The sequence below is a fragment of the Camelus ferus genome, chromosome 6 (genome assembly GCF_009834535.1).
Source record: "Camelus ferus isolate YT-003-E chromosome 6, BCGSAC_Cfer_1.0, whole genome shotgun sequence".
In the NCBI taxonomy this organism is placed as follows: domain Eukaryota; kingdom Metazoa; phylum Chordata; class Mammalia; order Artiodactyla; family Camelidae; genus Camelus; species Camelus ferus.
In genome coordinates this window covers 84,246,503-84,272,173 of record NC_045701.1, presented here as the reverse complement: position 1 = coordinate 84,272,173, position 25,671 = coordinate 84,246,503, and the positions used below count along the sequence as shown (strand labels likewise).

The window sequence follows — 25,671 nt, the reverse complement described above, 5'->3', positions numbered from 1 at the left end:
CAGGGAATGGAGCAGAAGGCACTCAGTTTACTAAATACACTACTCTCTGTGAACATTCAACAAGACATGTCAGCCTCAGAAAGACATCAAACAGATTTAAAGGAAGGACAGAAGAAGATACTCAACGGATTTTGGAGGTTAGGGTCTCAGGGAGGGAGAGCGCCCTCTTGGATTCTGCGGGCCCCTTCACGCTGTCTCTTAGGGAACGCACACTCTTCTGGCGGTTCCTTGCAAAACGAGCCCTCTTGATCTTCCACAGTGCTGCATCACTGAGGTTAGCGACATTGGTCCTCACAGCAGTGATAGCTTTGCAAAAGGAAATCAGAGGCTGTCATTTTCCTTAACTAGCTATGTTATATAACTAGTTTGTATCTCTGTATATATTCAATACTACAAACCATCTTCCAGGGATACATTCCTCATTCATCTATCTCCCTCTATGATAAGCCTTATATTAAAAATCCATGGCTATTATCTATTTTAACTATCACTTATCATTTTTCTGTTTAGACTATAAGATTAAATTATCTAATGTTGTTATCACTGGATAAATGGTTGAGTGACCACAGTCTTTCCCCCATCTATTTAGAGCTGCAGTTAACTGATTAATAAGCATAGCTGAGTAAATTTACAAAAGGGCAAAAATATCTAACAAAATTGCTCATGAACATCGTAAACAATGATGATTGAAAAATATTTAAGGAACACAGAGTCACAAATGGTTCTCATCCAACCTCAAATAAACGAGAAGAATTTTGATTTTGGAATGCCAGAAAATAGTTAATCTGCAGATTACCACAGTAGATACTCAATAAACATTTGATGAATTATGTACATGAAGTCAAGATATCCTCCATAATGGGAAATTAAACTACATGCAGAGTATCTTCTGTTTATCTAGCAAGCACAAGAATAGGAACTGTGACTGTTTAAAGCAAGATTTTCATTTTGCTTACTTGTAGGAAAAGGAAATTCTTTGTTACAATCCAAATGTAGCTGCGCTTCCAAAGAAAGTGTTTCAAATCTGTTGACAAAAAACTCCCAGCTCAAAGCAGGAATGTCTTGCTTAAGAAAATGCAAGAGTAAAAGCTTGCTCAGTATCGTGGGTCGATCTTTAACCACAGTATCAAACTGGAAGTCAAGACAAAGACACAGACCCTGGGAAAAAGGTTAAAAAAAAAAAAAAAAAGAAAGAAAGAAAAAGAAAAGAGAAAATAAAGAAAAATCAGTTGTAAATACACTAAGCAAAGTCAATGAAACAAGGCAACCTCCTCAATTCATAATGTAGAATGAACCAATTTAAATCTTCTTCAATTGTATCTTTGGTAGGGGAAAAAAAAAAGCAGAAGAGAAGTTTCTCCTAATTGTTGACTGTCTCTTAAATTTTGACTCAGAAACCTGAACTAAACGTTTATTACTGATTTTTCTGATGCATTAAATAACTTAATCCAAATACCCGCAAACCAATGTTTACTTTTTTAATATCTGTAGTTTCTATTAAAAGAAGCATACTTCCAAAACTACATTTTAGAATACATAAGAAGACAGTCTTTAAATTCCCTTTCAATGCTAAATTCCATGATTCTAAAAGAAAGTAATGTCACCTCATCTTCTTCAAATGTGAGTAGAACACAGAATCTTAAGACATCAAAGTTAGAATGGACTGAGCATCCATTTCTCTAGTGCATGAGTGTACCATTCCCCCTTTTTTTAGCTAAATGAAATTTAAAAACTGTAATTCCTCCAACCATTCTATTAATTTTTTCAACTCTTATTTAATGAGTGCCTCCTATGTTTCAGGCCCTGAGCAGGAGTTAGACATACAACCACTTTATCTTATTAAGACCAACATAGAAGGACTATCCAGAAGACAACGAAGAATTTCTACATGGGGAGGTGTGGGTCCACAAGGTGCGTAACTCTGTAATTTTTTAGATCCTGTATAATTTGCCCTTTCTTCTTAGTTTTTTTTTTAACAGGAAGAACTCTTACACTGGTTTAGGAGAAACTGTACACACACACACACACACACACACACACAATTAAGAACATGGATATTATGAGAGTCAGACCTCAGTTTGCTCTGCAGCTTACTAGCCGTGTGACTGAAAAAAGTTACCTAACCTTCCTAACCCTCTGCTTCTCTATCTGTAAAATGGTTATTGTGAGGATTAAAAGAGGTAATGCATGATGGGACATTCTTAATACACTGTCTCAGAAACACAATACCTATTTAACAAATGTTAGCTCTTGCCATTACTATTACTTTTAATAATAACAATACAATAATAAATCAGGTGCCAATGTGGAAAAACAGCAGATCAGGACTTTGGAGGTTCTAGTCTTGGTTCTCCCATGAATTCACTCTGTGTCCTTTGATAAGTCACATTATTTCTCCAAGACTCAGTTTCTTCAAGTACAAAATGAAGGTGCCAAATAAGATAAACAACTCTCTCCAGGTCTCATATTTCCTGTATCTTTGGTTTTAATTTGTGCTGTTTCATTTTGGTAGCATATTTACCTTCTCTTGTTTGGCTATGATTTGTATTATAATTCATCTGATTTCTTTTAGCATCTAGCTTCAGTGACAAAGGCTTCCAGCCCAGAAGCCATCCGCATGGTTTAAGACAAACCAGCCTACTTTAAAAAATCTGTCACACACAAAAAATTATATAATAATGACATCTGTCAGAAGTAATATTAGCAACAGGGACAAAGACTGAAAAGAATCAACAAATGAAAATAAAGGGTCTGTTAATATGGTGTGGTTCTGTGATGTTTTTCCCAATTAAAAAATTTCCATTGCTGTCACCAATACCAGTATTACATGTGTTTATGTGACAAATAACTAATGAATTAGTAGAGCAGAGAAGGTAATGCACATTTGATGTCACCTGCAACGCTGGCCTCTTTATGGTGTCAAGCAGGAGGCCGGCCCTCGTAGCCACTGCTGGGTTGACGTCCTCCACAGCCGTCAGAAAGCAGCAGAAGGCATGTGCCAGGGAGTACTTCAGCAGGTGGTTTTTGGTCACTGAGTGGATATCCAGAAACCTACAAATGACAGCCACTTTTTCCACTGCAGTGTAAAAAGCAGAGGACAAAAAAAAAATTGACATTTATTTAGACAGTCTGAGAACTGAGCCCCCAGAGAAAAAGTTAACTCTGGACCCCCTCACACTGATTTTTAATACCAAAAGGAAACTCTAACGGCGCCTTCTCAAGTGTTCCATTTTATCTGTGCAGCACTGCATATTTCTACTCAGTGCAGTATTTTTCTGCCAGGCAGTCTTGATTTAGTTCTGGGTTTTCTTTCCTTTTTTTTTTTTTTTTTTATGGTCTTTCCTTTTGTTTAACACCCAGCCACATTTCAAACTCTTCAAAATGCCTCCATGCTAGTTTCTCTGTCCGTTCTATAAAGGTTCTACAGATCACACAGGGAGGTGGGGAGGTGCCCCCCAAGGCCTGGCTCGAGGTCCTTAGTGTGTTATGAAGTGACACGACAATCAGTCTTCCTAGGGATATAGAAGCCACATATTCCTTCCACGAAATACATGCACCCTTACTTGATAGATATCTAATTATTCTGCAAATCTATGTTAAATTATTCCAGCCACTTTTAAAACATAGTTTTATAAACAGTTACAGTAGCTAGTGAAGCAATATCGTTTCATGCAAAGACATTTCAGTACTTTACTGCCTTTCCAGCAGCCTAGAACATTCTTTCTTTTTCTGCTTACTGACACTTTACCACCCTTAAAGAATCTGCTGCTGAAATTCCACTATTCTGGAAAGTCCACTCTGACTTCCTAGAGGGCCCTTTCCATCCCATGAACTCCTGCAAAAATACTATTCATCTACATTTGGCATTTGTGTGTTCATATATATAGCTTTTTGACATAGCTTCTTTTGTGATCTTGAATTATATTTATATCTTTATAGTTTCCTAACCTCGTACATGGTTGTATTTGGTCTCACCAATTAAATTAGGAGCTTCTTGAGAGCAGGAGTCTGCTCTTACACTCTTTTTATTGCTCCCATCATATCTAGCACATATGTATTTATTCAATAAAGTCACTGATTCACTTATTTTAAAAATATATATTAAGCACATTATATATAACCAAGAAATCATCCTAGGTACTTGGGGGTTATGGAAGTAAATGGAGAAACGAATTGTTACGGGCTGAACGTTTGTGACCTCTTCCAAAATTGATATGTTGAAGACTTAACCTTCAATGTGATGACATTTGGAGGTGGGACCTTGGGAGGTAATTAGGCTTAGAAGAGGTTATAAGTGTAGGGTCTCCATTATGGGATTCAAGTCCTTATAATAACAGGGAGGGAGATCAGAGCTGTCTCCCTCTCCACCACGTAAGGATACAGGTGAGAACACAAGCATCTACAAGCCGGGAGGAGAGCCCTCAGCGAGGAGCCAAACAGGCTGCAGCCTTGGTCTTGGACTTCCCAGCCTCCAGAACCATGAGAAATAAATTCCTGTTGTTTAAGAGTCCAAGCAGGCTAACATGTGAACCATTCACAGGTCTTGACTTCAAAGTCAAGTCAACCAAAACAGATAAGACAGGTATGACTACAACTGAAATGTAATATAAAAGGCTAAATGCCACAACTGAGGTAAAAGCAAAATGCTACGGGAGATCAGGGGATAAAGAAATGACCTTCCACCGAGGGAGCCGAGAAAGTGGAACTCAGTGGGGGCATCTGAAGGTGGATCATATGGAGGTGGCATTTGAATGGGACCTTATAGGGAGGAGGATTTCAGATGGAGAACACAGAATGGCCAGTACGTGGATGAAGAGAAGTAGGTAGCAGTGGAGAAACAGCAATGGTACGCATAGGAAGAAGAGCTGGATATGAGGCTGCGAACACATGCAGTCAGACCCTGGGAAGCTTTGATTGGCAGTTTAAAGAGTCTGAACTTTACTCTTTAGGCATTAAAAACCCATCAAAAATTTTTGAGTAGAAAAAACAAATGTGCAGTATACTGTGTGTATGTATTTACGTGCAATATAAAGTGTATGTGCAGTTGAACTGTAATCATTCTACCTAATAAAACTGAAAAAGGAGAAAAAAATTTTTTGAGTAGAAAAGCAACATAATCAGAGCTATGATTCAGAAGATTAATTTGGCAATAATCTAATCCCTAAATTGTAATGAAAGAGCAATGTTAAATACTTAATATGCTTTATTTGTATTCAAATGCCTGTTAAATGTTGCCAATACCATTTTGGTTTTTGCTAGAAAATTTTACTCTAATTTCCTACAACATCATGTGTTATCATATAAATGAACCAGCCCCTTGGATTCATAGGATATTAAAAGTAAGGACTCTTTGAGGTAATCAGATATTAGGGATCTGAAATCAAAGTATAATAGTTAACTCATCTGATGGAACTTCTATTTCTTTGCCAAATTTTTGACACACTAAAATATGTAGGACCATTCTGATAAGGCACACTGTGGTATGCCAACCCTGCCTGCTGCCCCCTGAGGATGGGAGTACCGGTAGGTAGATAACCAGCAGTGACAGCGAGGCCCACAGAGGTAAGGCTAAGAGAACACATCCAGGCTCCTGCCTTCCCATGTCCTCTAAGCAGTAGGAATTATACCCATCACTGCAGCAGACTTGGTCCCTGATACTTCAATGGTAAGAGTAAAACAGTTTCTCAAACTTCCTTGAATTACCTGAAGAACTTGTTAGACATGTAGATTCCTGGCCTCACCTCCTGAGATTCTGACTCAGTAGGTCTAGGATAGGGCCCGATAATCTGCATTTCCAACAAACATTCCCAACGCATGTACTCCAATGCAAGGAACCTATTAGGCTGATTATATGATTTATCATTCAAGCCTGGACCTATCTGAGAGCAAACAAGGGCGAAAATAATAAGTACACCTGGACAACAGGCATAAACCGGGACTGCCCCAGAAAAACCTGGTCAGGGTCAACCTACCAAACTGCAAAAGTCTATTATCAAAGAAACTGTACTAAGTAGAGTCACCAGAAAACACTAGCAAGCAGGACAGTGCCTTCTAGAAAGAAGGGAGGAAAAATGAGGGCCAGAAAGAGATGTCGTGACTAGACATCTGGTTTACCTTGAGACCCAGAGAGAATTTTTAAGCTAAGGCAGAGGTACCTGCTTCAAACCTCATCTTCCAGTCTTTGCTGTTGAAATTGCCATTTATGATTGTCCAAAAGATGTCAGCACCATGAGGAAGTGACAGAGCATGAAGGAGGAGAGGAACTGCCAATGAAGATAGCTGAGAGAATTCAGATTTAACGACTCTCCACAGGCTGGGGAATCAAGAAGAGGCAGACCGGTTACAGTTATTATAAACTTTCTAGAGAAAAAAAAATCCTATTATCTTAATTTATGGGAAATGTAGTTAACAGATGGCTAGTAGGAATGCTTTTGGTGAAATTCCACTCATTCACAAGACTATAATCCTCTGATAAACTGCTCCTATGCTCTTTTTCTATGTCAATTTTTTAAAGAAATTACTTCTATGTAGTAACATAGGAAAATACTACCAATTAGCATTACATTTTTAACATAAAATTTTTAAACTGAATATTATAAATTCAGGTATATAAATGAATAATGACTGTTAAATAATAACTGATACTAGTTATGTTAAGATGATGAGGTAATAAGTGATTTTTTAAAATCTTCTTATAGTGAATATCTGGAGAATTTTGTTGCTTTTGTCTACCCAGCAGCCTTTTCCTCTTATCCTAGCAAAGAACAACTCTTTTTCTGTTAAGAACAGCCTCTCTACTAATTGGCAAGGCTGTCAATCAAGTTCCCCCACCTTCCCTATCATAAAAGTGAACACAAAACTCAAGCTGATCAAAATACTTCAATGCCATTAACAGAGTGATTAGTCCAGGGGTGGGCATGTGACCCAAGCATGGGAATGCTAGCATCCTTTTTCCAGGTTTTGATATGTACTCTGAAATCTCAAGAACAAAGTGTAACGTCCGCCTAGAGCTGCCAGCAACCCTCTCTCTTTCCCACCTCACAGGGACAGCCTGCTGAGAAGAAGCAAACACAGCTGGAGCTAGGCCAAGTGATGGGGAGCAAGGGAGAAAGGGTAGGGGGAAGAGAGAGAGGAAAAAAAAAACAGATATAGAGAGAGAGATCTCTGGTAACATATTATGAGCACTTGCCATTCCTAAAACCAGATCACTACTGGTCAAAAACATACCTTAGCAAGTTTAAGCTAAGTCCGTATCAATTTATACCAGAATTATTCTGAATATATATTTTTAGTAATAATGTTTTCAGAATGTTTATTCAATTATTTGAAGTATGACTTTTGCTTGTTTTTGTTTTGTTTTGTTTTGTTTTCTTATTTGAGTCCAGAGTTAATATGAGAATCAAAACTACATTCAACTTTAAAAAATTCGTAATACAGCACTAAGAGATGGGAGGAGTTACACACATTATCTCTGTCTTACAGAGAACATATTGAGGTAGATGTCACTAGAGAGCCTTGTTTCTGAGAAGACATATGACAGCTATGGAATGAAAAGGAGTAATTTTCAAAACACTGTGTGCTTCATCTTAATAGTAGAAATCAGACAAACATGGACCTAATCCCAACCCTGCCACTGATTAGCTGTGTTATCAAGTGTAAATTTCCTAACTTCTCTGAACTTTTGTTTCCTCCAAAGTTGACTGTATTAAATGAGATAATGCATAGCACTTGACACATAGTAGGTACTCAAAAGGCTCGAGCTTCTGTTATCACTGCAACATGAAGGATGATGGTGCTTCCTGAGCACAGTAGGTCCTATGAAGAACGCAAAGGAGGCCCTCATGGAACTTGCAATTTAGTTGGAGGCAAACCATACATATACAGGACTAGTAGAAAGCTATCTCAGTGACAAAAAAATCCTATATTTGGTCAGTACCATATGTCTTTCCCACTCCTCTAAGGCAGCCTTGTTTGAAAAAAGGAAGAGTGTCCCCTCCCCAGGTCCCTTCAGTGTCCATCATGGCTTTTGTGTCATGCCGGGGTGGTACTTTGAGGAAAAAACCTGGGCTATGGAGCCCAAAGACTGAGGCAGATACCCCATGGCATCAATAATCCAAATGGCCTTGGTACACATCTGGGAGAGGTTGCTCTAACAACAAAAGATGGCCCACCTAGCACTCCCCCTCCCTTGAATAAATGGAGCCCCTGCCTAACTCTGGACCTGCTTCCTTCACTGCTTTTGCCTGGACTTGCTGCTCATCTCATCCATCACACTGATCCTTCCAGATCATCCCTACTCTTCCTTGACATCTAGGTCAGCCACACCTACCCTTGCACTGACTTTTCCCATTGCACTTGTAGAATTTCCATTTAACAATAAGGAAACTTCTTTAGACCCTCTGCCTTTCCTATAGTGTGCTTCTGCCCTGGGCTGAATATTCTGTCACCAAGTTAACTTGAACCAAACTTTTTTTAATCATCTCATTTTCTTAAATACAAATGAGGATAATATTTTTCTTACTTATTTCCAGGAAGTAACAGTTATTTTAATATTCTCAGGAAGAAAAACGCTATGTAAATCCAGGGCAATATTTTATTATTTTTCTCAAAATACTTCAGCAGTCTCTAAAAAAACACCTTCTCAGAGATTTTATGGAGAGATTTTAGATGTCTATTAACAATTCTAGTTCAAGTAAGATATTGAGTTAAATCTTACTCAGTTATACTAGGTAAACATTAACTTAGCACCTGTTGTTATTTTTCTAGTGTACACTATATTCTTAAGCCATCTAACAACTGAAAGGCATCAAATAATCCTTATTTTGCCTTCTTCTATTTCTACAGTATCTAGCAAAGAAAATTACTATTCCACACATTGACATAGTTAAAAATCAGACTACATAAAAGAAATAAAAGTAGTTCCCATAGGCAATTAGTCTGTCTTGGCTGAGAGAAATAACCCAATGAGTTGGTAAGTCTTGTACGAACATCGACTTTTCACAGCTAAAGTCTAAAATATAAGCAAACAAACAAACAATCAAAATATTAGGAAGACATACCTTGCAATCAACATATGATCCTGAATGTAGGCTAAAAATTGAGGATGATCCTTCCTAGCAATGTATAAACACTCTCCATGTAGACAGAGGATCTTCAGACAATTGAGCATATTAAAAAGAATGTCTGGCTCTTCAAACTTAGCCATTTCCTATGCAAAAAACCACGCGTTTACTGAGTTATCTAAAATAGCAATACTACCAAATCAAATATGCAAATATTCTTTAAAAATATACCTGGAAAATGGTGTATATTAGTCTCAAAGTAACTGGAAGCTGTTGGTAGCAAAATTTTCTTTCAGTATCATTCTTTATTGCTGAGAAGAAATAATTACACAAAGGTTAGCATCATTCCTTTCCTCCACTGCTCAAGAATTTATCAAGACCACAAAAGAGGAGTAAGAATAGAATATATTAAAAAGTATTCATGTAATGTTTTTATTTGCTCTCTAAGTTAGCACATATCCTTTCCAAGATGCAAGTGCAGGAAACCTCTTAGATTTAGGGTCCTCGGCTTCCTCTTCTCGCTGTATATTCAGACATCTTTGATTCCCTGAAGCAACTGTGCTCCTATGGGAAGCTAGTTCTGCTGCTACCTGGAGGGGCCTGGGGCCTGGCTAGGTGTGCCTTCCTAACTGAAAGGGAGATAAGCAGGTATGAAAGAGAGGTATTCAAGTTGTATTAGCACCTAAGACAGGATTTATCCCAGGACTCACATGTACAATACTCCCATGTGCACAGGACTCATGTGTGCAAAAAGGGAGCATTTTAAAGAAGCTGGGGTTATTCAAATCAGAACTATTCATGGTTTTATCTTCTTGTGAGGATCTCTAAAAAGATCTTTGCCTCTCCAGTGGAGGGGGGCGGTGACATATACTGTACATGAGGCATGCTAGAGAAAAGAACTCACAAGTTAACCAAATGTAGAAACTAGTGTAAAATGTTTTCAAATCACCAATATAAGTTTTGGCCATTTCTAGGATCAGAGACAGTGGGAGTCAAACCCTCTTGCCATATATACTAGTTTATTGGAGATCTTCTACCTCAATGTATTTTACATACTTGTTATCAGCACTTGATTCTATTGTCTAGTATGAAAAATTTTTAAATATGTTTAGTGGCGGCCATATCAGACTGCTATAAGAAAGAGGTGCCAGGCCATAAAATGCAAAAAATAGGAAATACTCTAGAAAGAGGGGGAAACCAGTGAACATATATCAATAGAGTGTCTTCTCTGACAGAGGCGCTCAAGACCACCGCCTGAAGACCCACAAAGCAGAAGCAGGATCAGGGCGCTTAGCAGCAGGGAAGGCTGGTCTTGGAAGAAAATTAATGGAGGCTTCCCTGAGAAGACAAGTTATAACTGTGTCCTGCAAAACAACAGAGGGTAAAAGAAGGAAAAGAGACCAGAAGCTGTGATCAGAGCCTGAAGTAGTATTTGGGGAAGATGTACAAATGTTTAAACAAGTGGAGTACATAACAATTAAGCAAGGGAAAAAGTAATTTATAAAAACATATTGCTTAATTTTAACCATTAGTCAAAAAAAAGTTACATATGAATTAAAATGGCAGTTAACTGATTTGTGTGCTATGTCAGGTTTAAAAGATACATTTACATAAAAAGAGTACCAAAAAAAAGAGTACAGGTTATTGGATTGTAAATTAAATCCTTGCTTCCCTTAGGCATTAATGCGGGATAGAAACACAACCTTGGGCTTGGGCCTCAGCAAATAATTAATAGATTTAACTAAACCAGGAGACTTGGGTTCTAGTCTCAATTTTGCCACTAACTAGTTGTATAATATTTGGATTTCCAATTCCCAGTCCTCGACCCCAGATACACCCAGAATTGGGGGTGAGTGGGTAGAGCTCAGTCATTTTGTTTGTGTTTCAAGTCCTCAGATGGTCCTGATGCCCCATTACAGTTTTGGAAGCATGTTAAGCATAAGATATAAATCGGGGGTGGGGAGGGTTAGCTCAGTGGCAGAGCGCGTGCTTAGCATGCACAAGGTCCTGAGTTCAATCCCCAGTACCTGCGTGAAAAATAATAAATAAACAAATGAATAAATCTAATTACCTCCCCCTCAAAAAATAAAAAATAAAAATAAAAAAGATTTTTAAATATATATATATAAATCAGGAATGAATGATACGAGCTGCATGGCAGTGGGAAAGCTGTTTAACACATCTGGGATGTATTTTCCTCATCTACAAAGTGAGAAGGCTGAACTAGGTCAGCAGCTTTCAAACTTCTTTCTATGAAACACGTTGTTGAAAGAAAATCTCACTTAGAACTCCAACACAGGAAACAGTTCAAGTCAGAGCACTTCGCTGAAGCAGCCCCTGCTCTTTATCATTTGTCCACATCTTCTCACCAACTGCCACCCAAATTAAGGGCGGTCAAAAGGAAACAACAGAGATTCACAACCCCAAGTACATGCTGAAAACCAGTGAAGTGAGTTATCCCAGGGGTTCCCTCAAATTCTAAGTTTCAATGGTTCTAAATAGTGTGAACCAACATATTCATCCTCAACTGACCATTTATACGATTCATGCTGAAGCAGTTAGTTCCAGCCAAGCATTTTGTGCTAATGATGGAGTTACCTTGGTCTAATAAGACACCCCATAAGCTGCAATGAGCCCCACCAAACAGTCACTTAATAATGTCTGCTGCTCACTGAAGGAGTGATGGAAAGCCCGTGCTTCCCAAACTTCGGCTCTGGGGAGTAATGTCTCCCAGGGGCCAGCTAGTCTGACAGTTCAGGATAGCGAATGATAAAAGGCTACTCAAATTTGCTACAGGTCCTGTACAAATTCCAAGAGTGCCATACGGTAGATCCAGAAATCAGGCTTTCCCTGTGGCACATGGCGTGACATTCTAAATTCCTGAAACTCTTTCAGAGTTTGAGGAGCTGGGGATGACTCCAGGCCTGCCTACCATCTTACTATTCTCACTTAGCCCAGGCAGAGCCTTTAAACCAACTAGAAAGAGGTCATCCTTCCTCCCAGCTCTGAGCAGAGCCCACTAACCTTAGAATATGGCTTGTACAGCTATTCACAGTGAGCCCAACCACGGTCCCAGCCAAGCCCTTGGGGCTCAGAAGCTACATGACCTCAATTCGGCCAACTCTACCCAAGAACTGTGCCTTGGCCAAGCGCCCTCAGGGGCTATCAAGAGTGCTGACACTCTCCACTTGGGCCTTTCACAGCTGGTTCACAGCTACCTCTCCATGGGGACCATGATTCACTGTCCTTAGAGGTGACACTTTCACTGGAAAGGCAGGTCTTTGCTGATAACAAGCTCCTGCTGCCAGAAATATGCTCAGTGACCTCTGCTCTACTGGAAGCACATCCTGGATCCGTTCACTTCATAACTTCATTTGCACAGGTTTGTACTGAGGAGTCTGAACTTGCCCAAGGCGATGGTAATCTAAGAAACCAGAGTTTTGAATGGTAGACCTGTGCAAAGTGGGATGTGCACATGGCTCTCCCCATCAGCCAGAGTCCACCTACCAGCATGTTCCATGGGCTCAGTGTGATTGCCTGGGTTCTCCTCATGCTTGGTTGCTGGATTCTCCTCCTCTTCACCTTCAGGGCCTATAATAAATTCTGGTCTGGAAGAAAGGAGGCTATCCTCAAGGCTGTCTGTGGGCTCCTGAAACAAATATGACAAGCAGCCAGATGAGCAGCCCTTCGGGGATATAAAGAACGGCTTAGTCCGACATAGACGGCTGAACGTCTGCTGTGTCCCAGGCCCTGTGCTGAGCCCTGGAGGGCAAAGGCACCTGCCTCTGGAGAGACTTGAGCTTATTGCCATAATGGTTAAAGGAAATTTGGATCAGCTGTTTTCTGAAACGACTTCATTCTCTTAAAATAAAAATGGGGGGAAATATCTCAAAAACATTGTTTAAGCTTCCTACGCCTGCTTTCCCATCTCTGCTTTAATCCCTGTGAGCATGTCTCACTCACCAAGTGATTCCAATCCATGCTCGTTTTGTTCAGTAATAGCACTTAATCAGCAGAGAATAATAAGGTCTTAACAGCAACATACTTAGATGCAAATGCCGGCTGTCAAGGGAGTCAAAATTTTAGGAGCAAGAATTTTCTGTAATACATGCATTAAAGAGAGCGAGGCACGGCAACCCAAGTGTCCATCAACAGGTAACAGACAGACAAAATGTAATGAATGCATATAATGGAGTATCATTCAACCTTGAAAAGGAAGGAAATTCTGACACATGCTACAATATGAATGAACCTTGAGGATATTATGCTAAGTGAATAATCCAGGCACAAAAGGACAAATATGGTATGATTCCACTTACACGAGGTATCTACAGCAGTCAAACTCACAGAAACAGAAAGTAACGTGGTGGTTTCCAGGGGTTAAGGAGCGGGAGAAATGGATCATTATTATTTAATGGGTATAGAGTTTCCATTTTGCAATGTGAAAATATTCTAAAGATTGGTTGTACAACAATGTGAATATACTTAACACCATATATATACATATATATGAAATAAGCTGCAAAATGGGTGAAAAAGAGAAGATTAAAGAGAGAGAATGAGAGAGAGACAGAGAGAATTAGGTATGACTACCACTTAAAATATCCATCTCTAGAGGGGAGCGTGTAACTCAGTGGTAGAGTGACTACTTAGCATGCATGAGGTCCTGGGTTCAATCTCCATTAAAATAAACAGATAAAAAAATTAAACCTAATTACCCCCCCAAAATAAAATATCCATCTCTAGCTAGCCTCCTATTCTAGCTTTATTCTTCCTTTCAAGTTCTACCTTCAAATATCCTCTTCCAAAATCATCCTCTTTTAGTTAATACTTTAGCCAGTTATTACTTCAACCAGTAATCTCAAGAATTATTTGACAGCCAGCCCAAAGCAAGAAGGAGGTAAAGACTGATGGGATACACAAAAGACACCAAGAAGAAAGAACCCAGTGCTAAAACAGTGTCTGAAAAGGTTCTGAAGAATATCTTTGCCCACTTCACAGTTTTGCTGAGGCTGGCCCTGTTCCTAGGTCACCCATGAGCAAGACACTAAATCAAGTTATAAACTGAGTTTCATAAAATTTGATATGGTGGCAAGTTTCCTGCTGCATATTGACTCTTCTGCAGACACCCAGTAACTCACATTTCTGATATCCTCCAAGAAGCAGGGACTGTCTTCCATATTAGCCCAAGCTGCCTGCCAGCCCATCCTTCACCTGTCCTAGGGGGAGAATTAAAGAGCTAAGGTGGCTGATGCCTGCAGTGGAGACCACGTGTTCAAAGGCATATTGATGGGCATCTCTCCCCTAAAACTTCGAGAGAGGAAAACGTATGCACATGGGGGACTGTTTTGATGGCTCAGTTCCCCCACATTTACGCTTACTTCTCCTTGTTTCATGGGATAGTGTTGTAAAAACTGATGCAATACATAAAGCCTGCAGGCCCAAACTATTATACATAAAATAAATAAGCAACAAAGATATCTTGTACAGCACAGGGAAATACAGCCATTATTTTGTTATAACTTTGAGTTTAACCTATAAAAATACCGAATCACTGTTGTACACCTGAGCTAATATAATACAGTAAATCAATTATACATCAATAAAGAAATACATAATTTTAAAAAAATACAGAAAATCTGCTAGGGACAGGGTAGGAGCTCAGGACATCTGCCTCCTTCCTCTTCACTCTCTCCTTCCTTTCCTGAAGGAGAGGTCTGTACCTCAAGTAGCCACTTCCTCAGCTGATTCTGTTCTTACACCACGAACTACTGCCATCCTTAAGAGCACAAAGGACTCCTAATTTCAGAATCCCCTGGAGACACATTATTTTTCCTTTCTTGAAAATTTGACCTGATCGACTATACCCTCCTTTTCTAAACTATCTCCTACTGTGGTTTTAGAGTTCTTGCTCTCCCTCCATTTTCCTCTTGTACCTCTAGTCTCTTCTCAATTTATTTCTGGTCTTTTCTTCCCTTTTTTTCCTCTCTAAAGGGTTGATACTTCCCAGACTTCTACCCTCAGCTCTTCTCCCGTTCCATTCCACACATCCTACCACAATATGCTGGTGATGCAAACTCCTATCTACTTCTGATTTTCTCTTAAGAACCAGATCCACATATCTGATGGTGAGCGACATCCCACCTGGATGCCTAAAAGGCATCTCAATCCACTCTGTCTGAATGTGGCTGCATCTTAGCCCACTCCTGTCAGAAAAATTACTTCTGCCATTATCACAGCAACAATTTTCTGTAAATGGCAACATCATCAGCTCCCAAGCCAGAAAATATGGATTTGTCCTCAGCTCTTCCATCCCTAAATGTCAACTGAACACCAAATGCTGTTGGTTCTCTTTCCTAAAAAGCTGTCAAGCCCACCCTTCTCTTCACCACCACCATCCCTGCATTGGTTCAGGCTCCCCTCTTTCTTCCCTGAGAGGCTGCATTACGCTTCTGACTAGATTCCCGTCCCCAGTGTCCAAATCCTCTAATCTCTCTCCTCCACTGGCAGAATTTCTTGAATTCATCAAATTGTATCACCATCCTGATTAAAATTCTTCAGTATTCACCCACTGTCGCCAAAACAAAATCCATACTTCTTAGTTTGGCAGACAGAGCCCTTAATAAATGTGACTATAAAACTGAGTCTGTCTTTCTCGACTCAACTTTCACTACTTTGCCATCCTCACTGCTGTAGCAACAATGAACTATTCATAGTTTCCTGAATGTGTCTTCACCCCCTTTCCTCTGCATCATTTCAACAGAGAGTTTTCTGGGTCTCAACAGTCCTCCTCTCCTACCATCTTCATTTCATTAACTCCACTCTTCCTTCAAATATAAGCTCAGCAGCCATCTCCTTGGGGAAGACCCTCCAGATCCCTATCTCACCTCTAAGCTAGACTGGTCCCTCTCTGCCCTCCCACAGCTATCTTGCTAATACTTCTCTCATTATGCTCATCACTGTCTTACAGCTTTTCATTTACTTAAATAGCTTCCTAATTAGACTCTAGCTAGACACTGTTTTCAAATCATCCATTACTGTGATTGTTTTAGAGTGTATACCCAATGACAATGTAAAAGACCACACTACAGGGATATTATATTGTGGCAGGTAGAATAACGAGTTAAGTGGACTGAAAGGTGTTTTAAAACTGAAGAAACACTTTACTGCATGTATGCTATACCTCAAAAAATTTTTTTTATTAAGAAGTCACTTTCTACCTAGACAAACACTTGGGGAAAGAAAAAGAGAAGATGGTGGACACTGGCTCAAATGATTCAGGTTCAGCTGCCTATGATGGTATGAGGGCATTTTGGTGATGTGTGTATCTTAGACAGAAAACAGGCTAAACAGGGAATAACTAATATATGGAGTAGCTAATTTATGGCATATATTAGCTGTTTCCTATTTAAACAATTTTCTTAGGAAGCAGAAAATGAAATGAAAGCTTTACTGGCTGTTGGTAAAGTCAATGGGTTTTATAAACTGAGGTTATCCAGAAATTTTCAGTGTCCATAGCCAATCTACTTACTCAATATTTGATATGTATATTGTAGTACTCACTGTTATCTAAGCTTTGTAACATAACTTGATGATAAAAGTCATTTCAAGAACACCAGTAATCCTTTGTATTTATGGAAATTGTATGGATGGATATACTGCAATCTTAGCGCAAGAGTCAAGAATTCTAACTCAAGAATTCTGTGTAATGTAGTTCCATCTCGTATCTCTTTCTAGGAGCCTGAGTTGGTGGAAAGAACAGGGAAACTTTCTTTTAAGGTAATCTCACATGTAACCCAGCATGGAGCAAAAGGTAATACTGGAGTAAGACTCCGTTACACCATCTACTGCAGTCTTTATTACTGTTAGACACAGGTCATCCTGTTTCTTCAACTGCTTACCACCAGCCGGCTTTCTTCTTTGGGAGCCAGTCTCTCCAGGAGTTCACAAGCAAGCTGATAGCAGAGAATACTAGACTGACATAAGTTACACTCAATTGCTTTTTCATCCTTCTGGCAGGTGTGAGAGCCCCCCCAGGGGGCTTGGAAGACATTGTTTATAATGGAAATAATGTCCTTTGATAAGCTGTGCTCTAAACCCATTGTGATTCCATCATCTTGTAACTCCATCTGAAAGACACCAATAAAAGGCCGAAAAAAAAAAAAAAAGGAAGAAGAAGAAGAAGAAGGAGTTTGGTCCTTTTGTCCAATATTCTATTGGCACACTAATTGAGGATAATTTTCACTAACTCATGACAATATTAAATTATTTAAAGATGATAAGGCTTATAGACCATGAATATACACTGCTTTCCATGGACTCTTCTTAAAGGAATATAAACACAAGACAAAGTAATGGGAATTATTTTTTAAATCATGTGGGATATTTAAAAGAGAGTTATTCTTTATTTTTTAAACCCATCACTTTGTGAGATTTCACACATTTAAAAAAATGCTGTTTCTCATCTAGTGTCCAGATCTTGGTTTCTAAATATCATTATCAACTAAAGGAACCAGGACTCCTTGGAGAAATGGCTGATTTCAAGGTTGGGGCTAAGAAAATATAAAATGAGCCTGGAACACCTTGTCACACAAGCAGTTAGGAAGTATTCAAAAAATGATGGGAATGTGTCAAAAGAACACAGACGCCATCTTGGAGGGATTCCCATTGGCCAAATATGGGATGATATGAACATCAAAATAAGTAATCATAGTAACAGATTTTAATCCACTGGATAAAATAAGAATCCATGAGTACATTCGGTTATAAGTAAATTAAACCAGTAAATATATAAATGGGAGAGAAAGGGAAACTGTTCCTTCAGTAGAAAGCCAGCTAATAAATTAGAAGAAATAATGGAATTAGAAAATTGTCATTTGGTAACCATCAAAATAGTAACTGATTCAGGCATGACTCATTCATGGATGCTAAAACTAGAAAGTGAAAGTTTGATGAGGAACAGGGAATTTGTCTTAAACTAGCTCCCTGCAAGTTACTTATTAACTACAAAGAGGACAATAATAACTTTGTAGTAGAGAAATCTGGCAGAAATCACCTTAGCCAAGTTACCACCACCAGCAATGGGACATTATCATGTCATGTGCCTCCTGATATCAATGCACTGGAAAGAACATAACATCACATCTGTGGTATGACTGCCAAAAATGCTTAACCCATATTGATTCATAAGGAAACATCAAACTCAAATTGAGAAATTTCCATAAAATAACTGGACTGTACTCTTCAGAAATGTCAAAAACATGAAAGATAAACAAAGACTGAGAACTGTCCTGAATTGAAGAATGCTCATGGGACAGGACAAATAATTGCAGTAAGTGATGCTGCATTGTGTCCTTGATCAAAAATAACTTTTTTTCTTTTGCTATAAAGATGGTATTATTACATCAATTTAAAAAATGAATAATTTCTGTAAGTTAGATCAATGTATTATAAAAGTATCAATTTCTTGATTTTGATAACTATATTTGGTTATGTAAAAGAATGCCATTTTTTAGAAAATACACTAAAGTGTTTAAGGATAACGGGACATCCTGTTTTTAACTTACTCTCAAATGGTTCTTTTAAAAATTCTACAATTCATATATCTGCACACAGGTTGAGGGGAGGGCGGGGGAAATACTTGGGAATTCTTTGTACTATTCTTGTAATTTATCTGTGAGTCTGAAATTATTTCAAAATAAAAAGTTAAGAAGAAATGTTCTCCTGACCAAAGCCTTTTTTAAACTTCTCTTTTAAAATTAACCTCAAAAATCAATCTATCAAATATATTAAAATCAGCCCATCACTATAGAGTTGTACCTTGTTTTTCCAAACAATAGCCATTACCCAGTTTGTTTGCCAAATTTGTTGAACAGAATCAATTTTAATGATGCTAAGGTGTTTCTAAAACTCATATCAATTCTCATATGTCAACATCATTGCAGATATACAAGTATTTTTCAGGACCTTTAGGAAATACCCATAGTAGTTTGTGAAATGTCTTGAGTGACACTGCATCATTTAAGTAAGTGTGAAGATGCCCAGCACATAGAAAGAACCACTATACAGTACTTTCCCTCATTCTTCACCTCTGAACTAAAGGAAGTTCATGCTTCAGCTACCTGCTTCAGGAGAAGATCAAACATGAGGATGAAACAATTTAGATTCATTTCATCATCTTCACAATCAAAGTCAATAGTCCTTCCTCCTTGGTGTCCAAAATTCTTGAAAGGACTACGAAATGGACTACGCATAGGACTCCGAAATGGACTCTGAAAAGGACTATGAAATGGACTCAGCATATTGTGCTGAACTCGTCGGCCAGGATCAGAGGCAACACTCACCTAGAAAAAAGAGCATTAACACACATAAGTGAACTTACTTACAGAAGCTCAAGTGACTGTATAAAATATTTGAGGACAAGGTAGAAGGTATTTCTAGCTGTCACACTGATTTCCTTCCTTAGCCAATGGCATCAGTATCTCCGAATCCAATGAATCTTCTCAAAATATAAAGTAAGAAATAAAATCACCCAAACTTTCTGACTAATCATCAGGTGAATGAAACTTCAGCACCCTGAAGAATGAAGGCAGCTGTCTTTGCCATTTTCCATCCCATCAAACACTTCTAATTAAGTTGAATTGTCTACATCTACCTAAAACCATAACCTGAAAAATGACAACTTACAGAAGTAAAGCATTGCGAGATCAGTTTCATAATCATTAGTACAGAATCTCAGATTGAAATGACTGGTTAAGAGAAGAATGGTCTCTGGGTAATAAAATTATTAAACTATCCTGGGAAAACAATATATGTCAAGTCTGTTGTACTGGCTATTCTGTTTGCCAGCCCATGCTTTTCCTGCAAAAGACCCTCACTGGCCTTTCCTGCCCTGTTCTATGCCTAACAATGCCAGAGACTGAGACTCTCCTGGCCCTCTTGCTGGCTGGCTTCCAGCTAGGTTCAGTCAATGAGAGGCACCAGCAGAAGACCTGAAGCTGGAGGAGAGAGAGGAGTATTTCTCCCCACCCCCTGCCTCCTTTGATGCTATATCTCTGGCAGTATCTCCATCCTCTAAAGTTCCTCCAGCCAGCCCTTCCTTATAACTTCATCTCCCAAAAGGCCCAGGAATATTTTCCCTCGTTCCCTCAGCCTTAGGGGTATAAAGTCTTCCTACTGAACTACTTCTGGTCCTTGGGTGCCTCACCAATCCCGTTGCTCCCTTAACCTTCCCCATAACTCTGCAGGCAGAGAATCCATTAAAGTCTCTTCATTTGAACCATCTGGGATAAATTCTATAGCAGGGCTGTGACTGACACACCTGCACATCATTCTCAAATCATACTTTTTCTCTTTAAGATCCCTCTAATAACCAGGAAGCCCCCTGAACACCATACTTAAAGTAAAGGAGAAGAACACCCTGTTAAGAATCAGAATACCTGGATAGTGACAGTGTTATCTATGGCAAATCACTTCAGTTCACTGAACCTCAGGTTAAGTAATTGTAAAATGAGGATAATGAGTTCTTCCCAACTACCTCACAATTCAGGGATGTTGTTAACTGTGAACACATTGCACAGTATAAAGTGCTAAAAACATATTATAATATTAAAGGTTACTGAAGAAAGAAATAAAATATAAATGTTTGGAAGTTGGTTCCTACGAGGCGGATGAGAAGAAAAGTAATGATTTACAAGAAAAAAAAAAAGCATTGAATACAAACTATTATCTCATGATTGTATTCTATTTTCTAATCCCTAGAGAGCAGGTAGAATGACTGGGGGCCCGTGATGTCCAACAAGGAAATGCTATGGAGAAGCTTGACAAGGAGAGAGTGGAGAAGCTTGACAAGGAGAGATTGGAGAACCAGTCCTTGCCTACCATCAGAGGAGAGTCAACATTTTCAAAACTAATAATGGTCTGGGCATGCCAGTACAATAGCAGAAACTTTATCAGGTCCACCATAGAAAAAGTATCACAAATTTCCAACAGGTTTCATACACTTTAGCCCAGACTATATTGACTTTTCTCATCCTCAAAGGTACAAAGGGGTCAATAAAATGGGCTCAGTTAGTTCACAGTGACAGCATCACTCACAGTGTACACAATAGTTGATCATATTTTCCCCAAACACAATAAAAAAAAATATCCAAACTCTTCATTCCCAGAGTGAAGCACTGATCTGCCCAGTAGTTGGTAGAGAATTTTTATTCACCAGAAAAAAAAAATGGAATAGCATCCAAAAAGCTAGTTTTGGGTTAGCAAAGGTGAGAGATGGCTAACAGAGAAGTGTAGGAGAAAAAACTCAAAGGAAAATGAAAACTCGATAACTTACTGATAACAGACGATACCAAACATAGCTTAGATCAATGTTTTCTGTTTTTAATGTGCTTAAAAGATTAACAGAGATAGGATGAAAAAGCATTTTCAGAGAAGTTTATTATGATGCTACTTTAAGGCCAACATAATTGACGAGAATTTTCAAAATGTTAACAATTTAAGACAAAAACAATTGTGGCAATAATTACCCTTCGAGCTGCAAGGTTCCCTGCCAGTTCACTGACTCTTGATTTTCTCTGATTTGCCAGTTCTTTGACAGAATTAACTCCATCAGAAAACATACTTATTAATAGTTGAAGTGGAACCATGATGTCTAACTCCGATAATACCTGGGGAAAAAAGGCATATATCCCCCCAAAATATAAACTTTAAAACTCAAAAAAAGCTACATTTAACATTTTTTTTCTAAAGTGAACTATTAAACATAAGGATATTTCCCCTTACACATAGTCTATCAGCAGTCATCCTCAATTTTCAATACTAAGAAATTCAAAGTTATCATTGAACCCTGTCTTCTACTCCCCAAATCCAATAAATAACCATGTTCTTTCTATAAAAACTTTCTAAGTGTCTCCTGACGCTGTCCCCTCCTTTCCAAACCACTGCTGTTGCCTTGGGTCATCACCTTTCTCCTGGACTAGTATAATCTGCAAGCAATCTTCCCCCAGTGCATCCCCACTCTGGCCTGAAGGCCCCCTCCACTCTTGCTCTCTGGTACAAGTTCAGGTACTCTTCTGCCAAAATCAAGTTACTTTCTCTGCAATGAATTTCCTGGAAATAGATGCCTCCTTCCTTCAGACAGGATGAATCCATCCCTCTTTTCTGCATTCTTAAAACTTTGTACATATCTTTATTACAGCAATTATCATTTTTAATTACATTATTTTGATTTGATTATTTGATACTACCTTCCCCACTGTGAGCTCCTTGAAGAAAGGGCATACGAGGAAAGGATCACTTCTTATCCCGTTTTTATCCTAGTGCCTGTGACTGTGCCTGGCACTGAGGGGCTCTATAAAGGTTGCTATAATGAATGTCAACTCCAATCACTGTATTGTTTACTCTATTCCCTAAATGGTTAGACCAATGGTTTAAAACCTCCTTCAACTGCAGCACTCTGTCTTCAAACTGAAACTATGTCAAAGCCCAGTCCATAAAACATGCAAGCTGTGATTGCTCTAGCTATGGAGAACCTTATGTTCCAGAGGTTTACAGTCCTGTCTGCTCACCCCCAGATGGCACAGCTACAGGGTGTGTAACTGGATAACTGAGGCAACATCTAGCCATCTACAGAAGGACTGGCTTTCCCAAGATGGAAATTATCTTACGGAGATCTATTTGGGGATGAAAAGTTAAAATTCTGGGTCCCAAAGATGACTTTTTTTTTTAAGGCAGTTATGAAAAATATTGTTCCTTAGTTTAGAACTCAGAAAAGCATCTCCACAACTTGAAAAGCCTTTGGGATCACATCCTTCCATGATACGTGAATGTATCTGCACCTATAGCTAATCCAAACATTGATTCTGTCCTTTTTTGAAACTGCCCAAATTTTATATCAGGTATTCAACTCAATTTAATAAATTTTTAAGAACATCCACGAAATACAACGCATGTACCAGATGCTGAGAGGAAAGGATGAGGGAGTTATAAATTCAAAAATGAAAAAGACTTGGTCCCTGGCACTTGCAATCAGGGGAAGAGACAAAAATTAACTATAATGTTAAAAAGAAATAGAGTTTACACCTGTATGAATACTTGGGGAAGGAATAATGAATTCTAATGAGAAGATAGGGGTAGGATGTAGCAGAAAAGTCAATAAATAATTTTGGAGCTGAATTTTAAAGGATAGGCTGAAGTTCACATATGGAGACAGGAAAGAAAGTCATTCCAGGCTGAGAGAATAGCATGAACTACTCCCTAAATCCGTAGCTCTCAACCTTTCCAAGTAAAGGACCTATTTAACATCAAAACATTTATCAGAATCCCACAAGACTGCTATTATACTTTAGTAACTATTGATAAAAAATACATATAAGAACCAAAAGCTATTATAAATTCAGTAGTAGTACTGCACAAATTTGTATTTTATTAACCACAATTATAGCTAATATATTTGAAATACAATTATTTGTCTATGCATATGAGCTATTAGTCTACAATCCTCAGCAAAATACAGATTTATGGATTTTTTACAATAACTCCCTGCCCTTCTACCAGAGGATCGAAAGTTCACAGGTAAGAACTATTGCCCAAAATGATCAAAAATATCATTTACTTACATGAAGCCACAGTAAAGCTTGTTCCTGCACAGAGGAAGGGTATCCTGTGAACCGACAACTAATAAAGCCAAACATTTCTTCCATTGAAAAAGGTAGAGGACAAAGTTCAATGTCAAACATTTTGCTGGAAAGCAGAGCAACAAAAGTAAATGACCAATGGGCATATATTAGGGTTTGCTGTTGCATTTTCAACTACATCTTATTTGGGGAGCCAAACACTTTAGTCTGTGTTCTGAACTGTTACTAGCATGCTTCATTTTACTGTAATAGCTTACATCATTGGAATAGATATAAATAATTCATATGGTTGTTAATAACATTAGTGCTCATACTCATATTAGGTTTAACAGAAGGAACTGCATTTCTAAGGAATTAAAGATGCTCCCCAGCATCTAAACACATTGTCCCGTTGTACTCTTCCGACTTTACTCAAATCATAATTATATTTGAAAATAAACAAATAATACGATATATCCATTTATTATTCTGTAAGAACAAAATCCTTTCTGAACAATTCCAAATCATTTTAGCACAATTTATAGCAGCTATTTCATTCTGGACCTTCAGATTTCTCTACAGAATCATTAGAAAGTAAATAAGATTACAGAAAATACTTAACACAGTGCCTGGCACACAGTATATGCTCAATAAATGTTAGATATCATTATAATTACAGTGACTTCATTAAACTACTTACCCACCTTAATACTTCCCTGAATTCTTTTAACTGATTATCTGGGACCTCTGTTCTGATGGCTTCCAGCCACTCTGGCATGATACACTCCCACACGGACTGACTGATCACGTTGTAGGGGATCAGGCAGAGGATTCGGTTAAGACCTTCCTTCAACTGAGTCACTGTGCTACAGGACTTATCCCAGTACCCGCCAACCTGATGGCGTTTCCACAGCCACAGGGGAAAAGAACAAAATGCACATGTTACAATTATAATCAAGGATTTCCTAAAGGAAATGGATACAGAGAAAAACCAAATCCATTACATCTGAATCCTGGGCCAAATATCTTCAGAGTGAGATTTGTTAAAAAAAACAAACAAACAAACAAACAAAAAAACCCAACAACTACAAATAACCAGGATCCCTTAGTTATAAGAAAAGAAACCATAGTTACAGGCACATACAAATATTAGTCATAGACTGAATTTGAATTACTCTACTGCAGACTTTGCAGATCACACATGAATTAAAATTCCAAAGATTTATTCCTAATAGCATAAACATGCTATTGAAGCACTATTTCTAAGATTTGACAAACCCATTATGAAGATGTGCAGTTATACCTGTGCTTCAAAGGAACATAGATTTCTACTGCTGCACACTTCATATTGAAGATTTTTCACTACAGAAAATGAAGCGGCAGACAGTACTCTTTTTCCCTATGCTGTATATTCTGCCACAATTTTTTTCTCTAAGAATGCACTAAGGCTGGTTGAACCCATGAATTTTTTACCAATTAAGATAGTATATTAATGTTCTAATGCAGACAAACTTAAAGTCACAAATTGAGGTTCTGTTTACAATTCTGATTTTAGATAAAGATCCTATAGTCTTATTATATTTATCAAAGTAACAAAACGTTGACTGGTCCTAAATCTTTACCATGTAACACAAGATTTGTGGAAAACTACAATATTTTTTTCTTCTAGTTTTATTGAGTTATAATTGACATACAGCATTGTATAAGTTTAAAGTGTACAGCAAAATGATTTGACTTTCATACATCATGAAACAATTGCCAAAATAAGTTCAGTGAACATCCTTCACCTCATATAGATACAATATTAAAGAAACAGAAAGATATTTTTCCCTTGTGATGAGCACTCTTAAAATTTACTCTCTTAACAACTTTCATACATAACATACAGCAATGTCAATTATATTTATCATGTTTTACATTATATTCCTGGTATTTATTTATCTTATAACCGGAAGTTTGTATCTTTTGACCACCTTCATCTAATTCTTTCTCCC

At 38.2% G+C, this 25,671-nt stretch overlaps 1 protein-coding gene across 1 annotated transcript in view; it reads right to left on the bottom strand.

Moving 5' to 3' along the window:
* Window positions 1–25,671, bottom strand: part of LOC102507782 (unc-79 homolog, NALCN channel complex subunit) — a 171,171-nt gene that overhangs the window by 79,766 nt on the left and 65,734 nt on the right. Inside the window, exons 12-23 of the mRNA XM_032482551.1 lie at window positions 24,382–24,572; window positions 23,681–23,804; window positions 21,590–21,730; window positions 19,184–19,405; window positions 16,964–17,191; window positions 12,570–12,711; window positions 9,294–9,373; window positions 9,060–9,208; window positions 6,156–6,313; window positions 2,895–3,076; window positions 957–1,158; window positions 127–306 (exon numbers count right to left, since the gene is read on the bottom strand). Coding sequence (XP_032338442.1) covers window positions 127–306; window positions 957–1,158; window positions 2,895–3,076; window positions 6,156–6,313; window positions 9,060–9,208; window positions 9,294–9,373; window positions 12,570–12,711; window positions 16,964–17,191; window positions 19,184–19,405; window positions 21,590–21,730; window positions 23,681–23,804; window positions 24,382–24,572 — 1,999 coding nt within the window. The remainder of the gene's footprint in view (window positions 1–126; window positions 307–956; window positions 1,159–2,894; window positions 3,077–6,155; window positions 6,314–9,059; window positions 9,209–9,293; window positions 9,374–12,569; window positions 12,712–16,963; window positions 17,192–19,183; window positions 19,406–21,589; window positions 21,731–23,680; window positions 23,805–24,381; window positions 24,573–25,671) is intronic.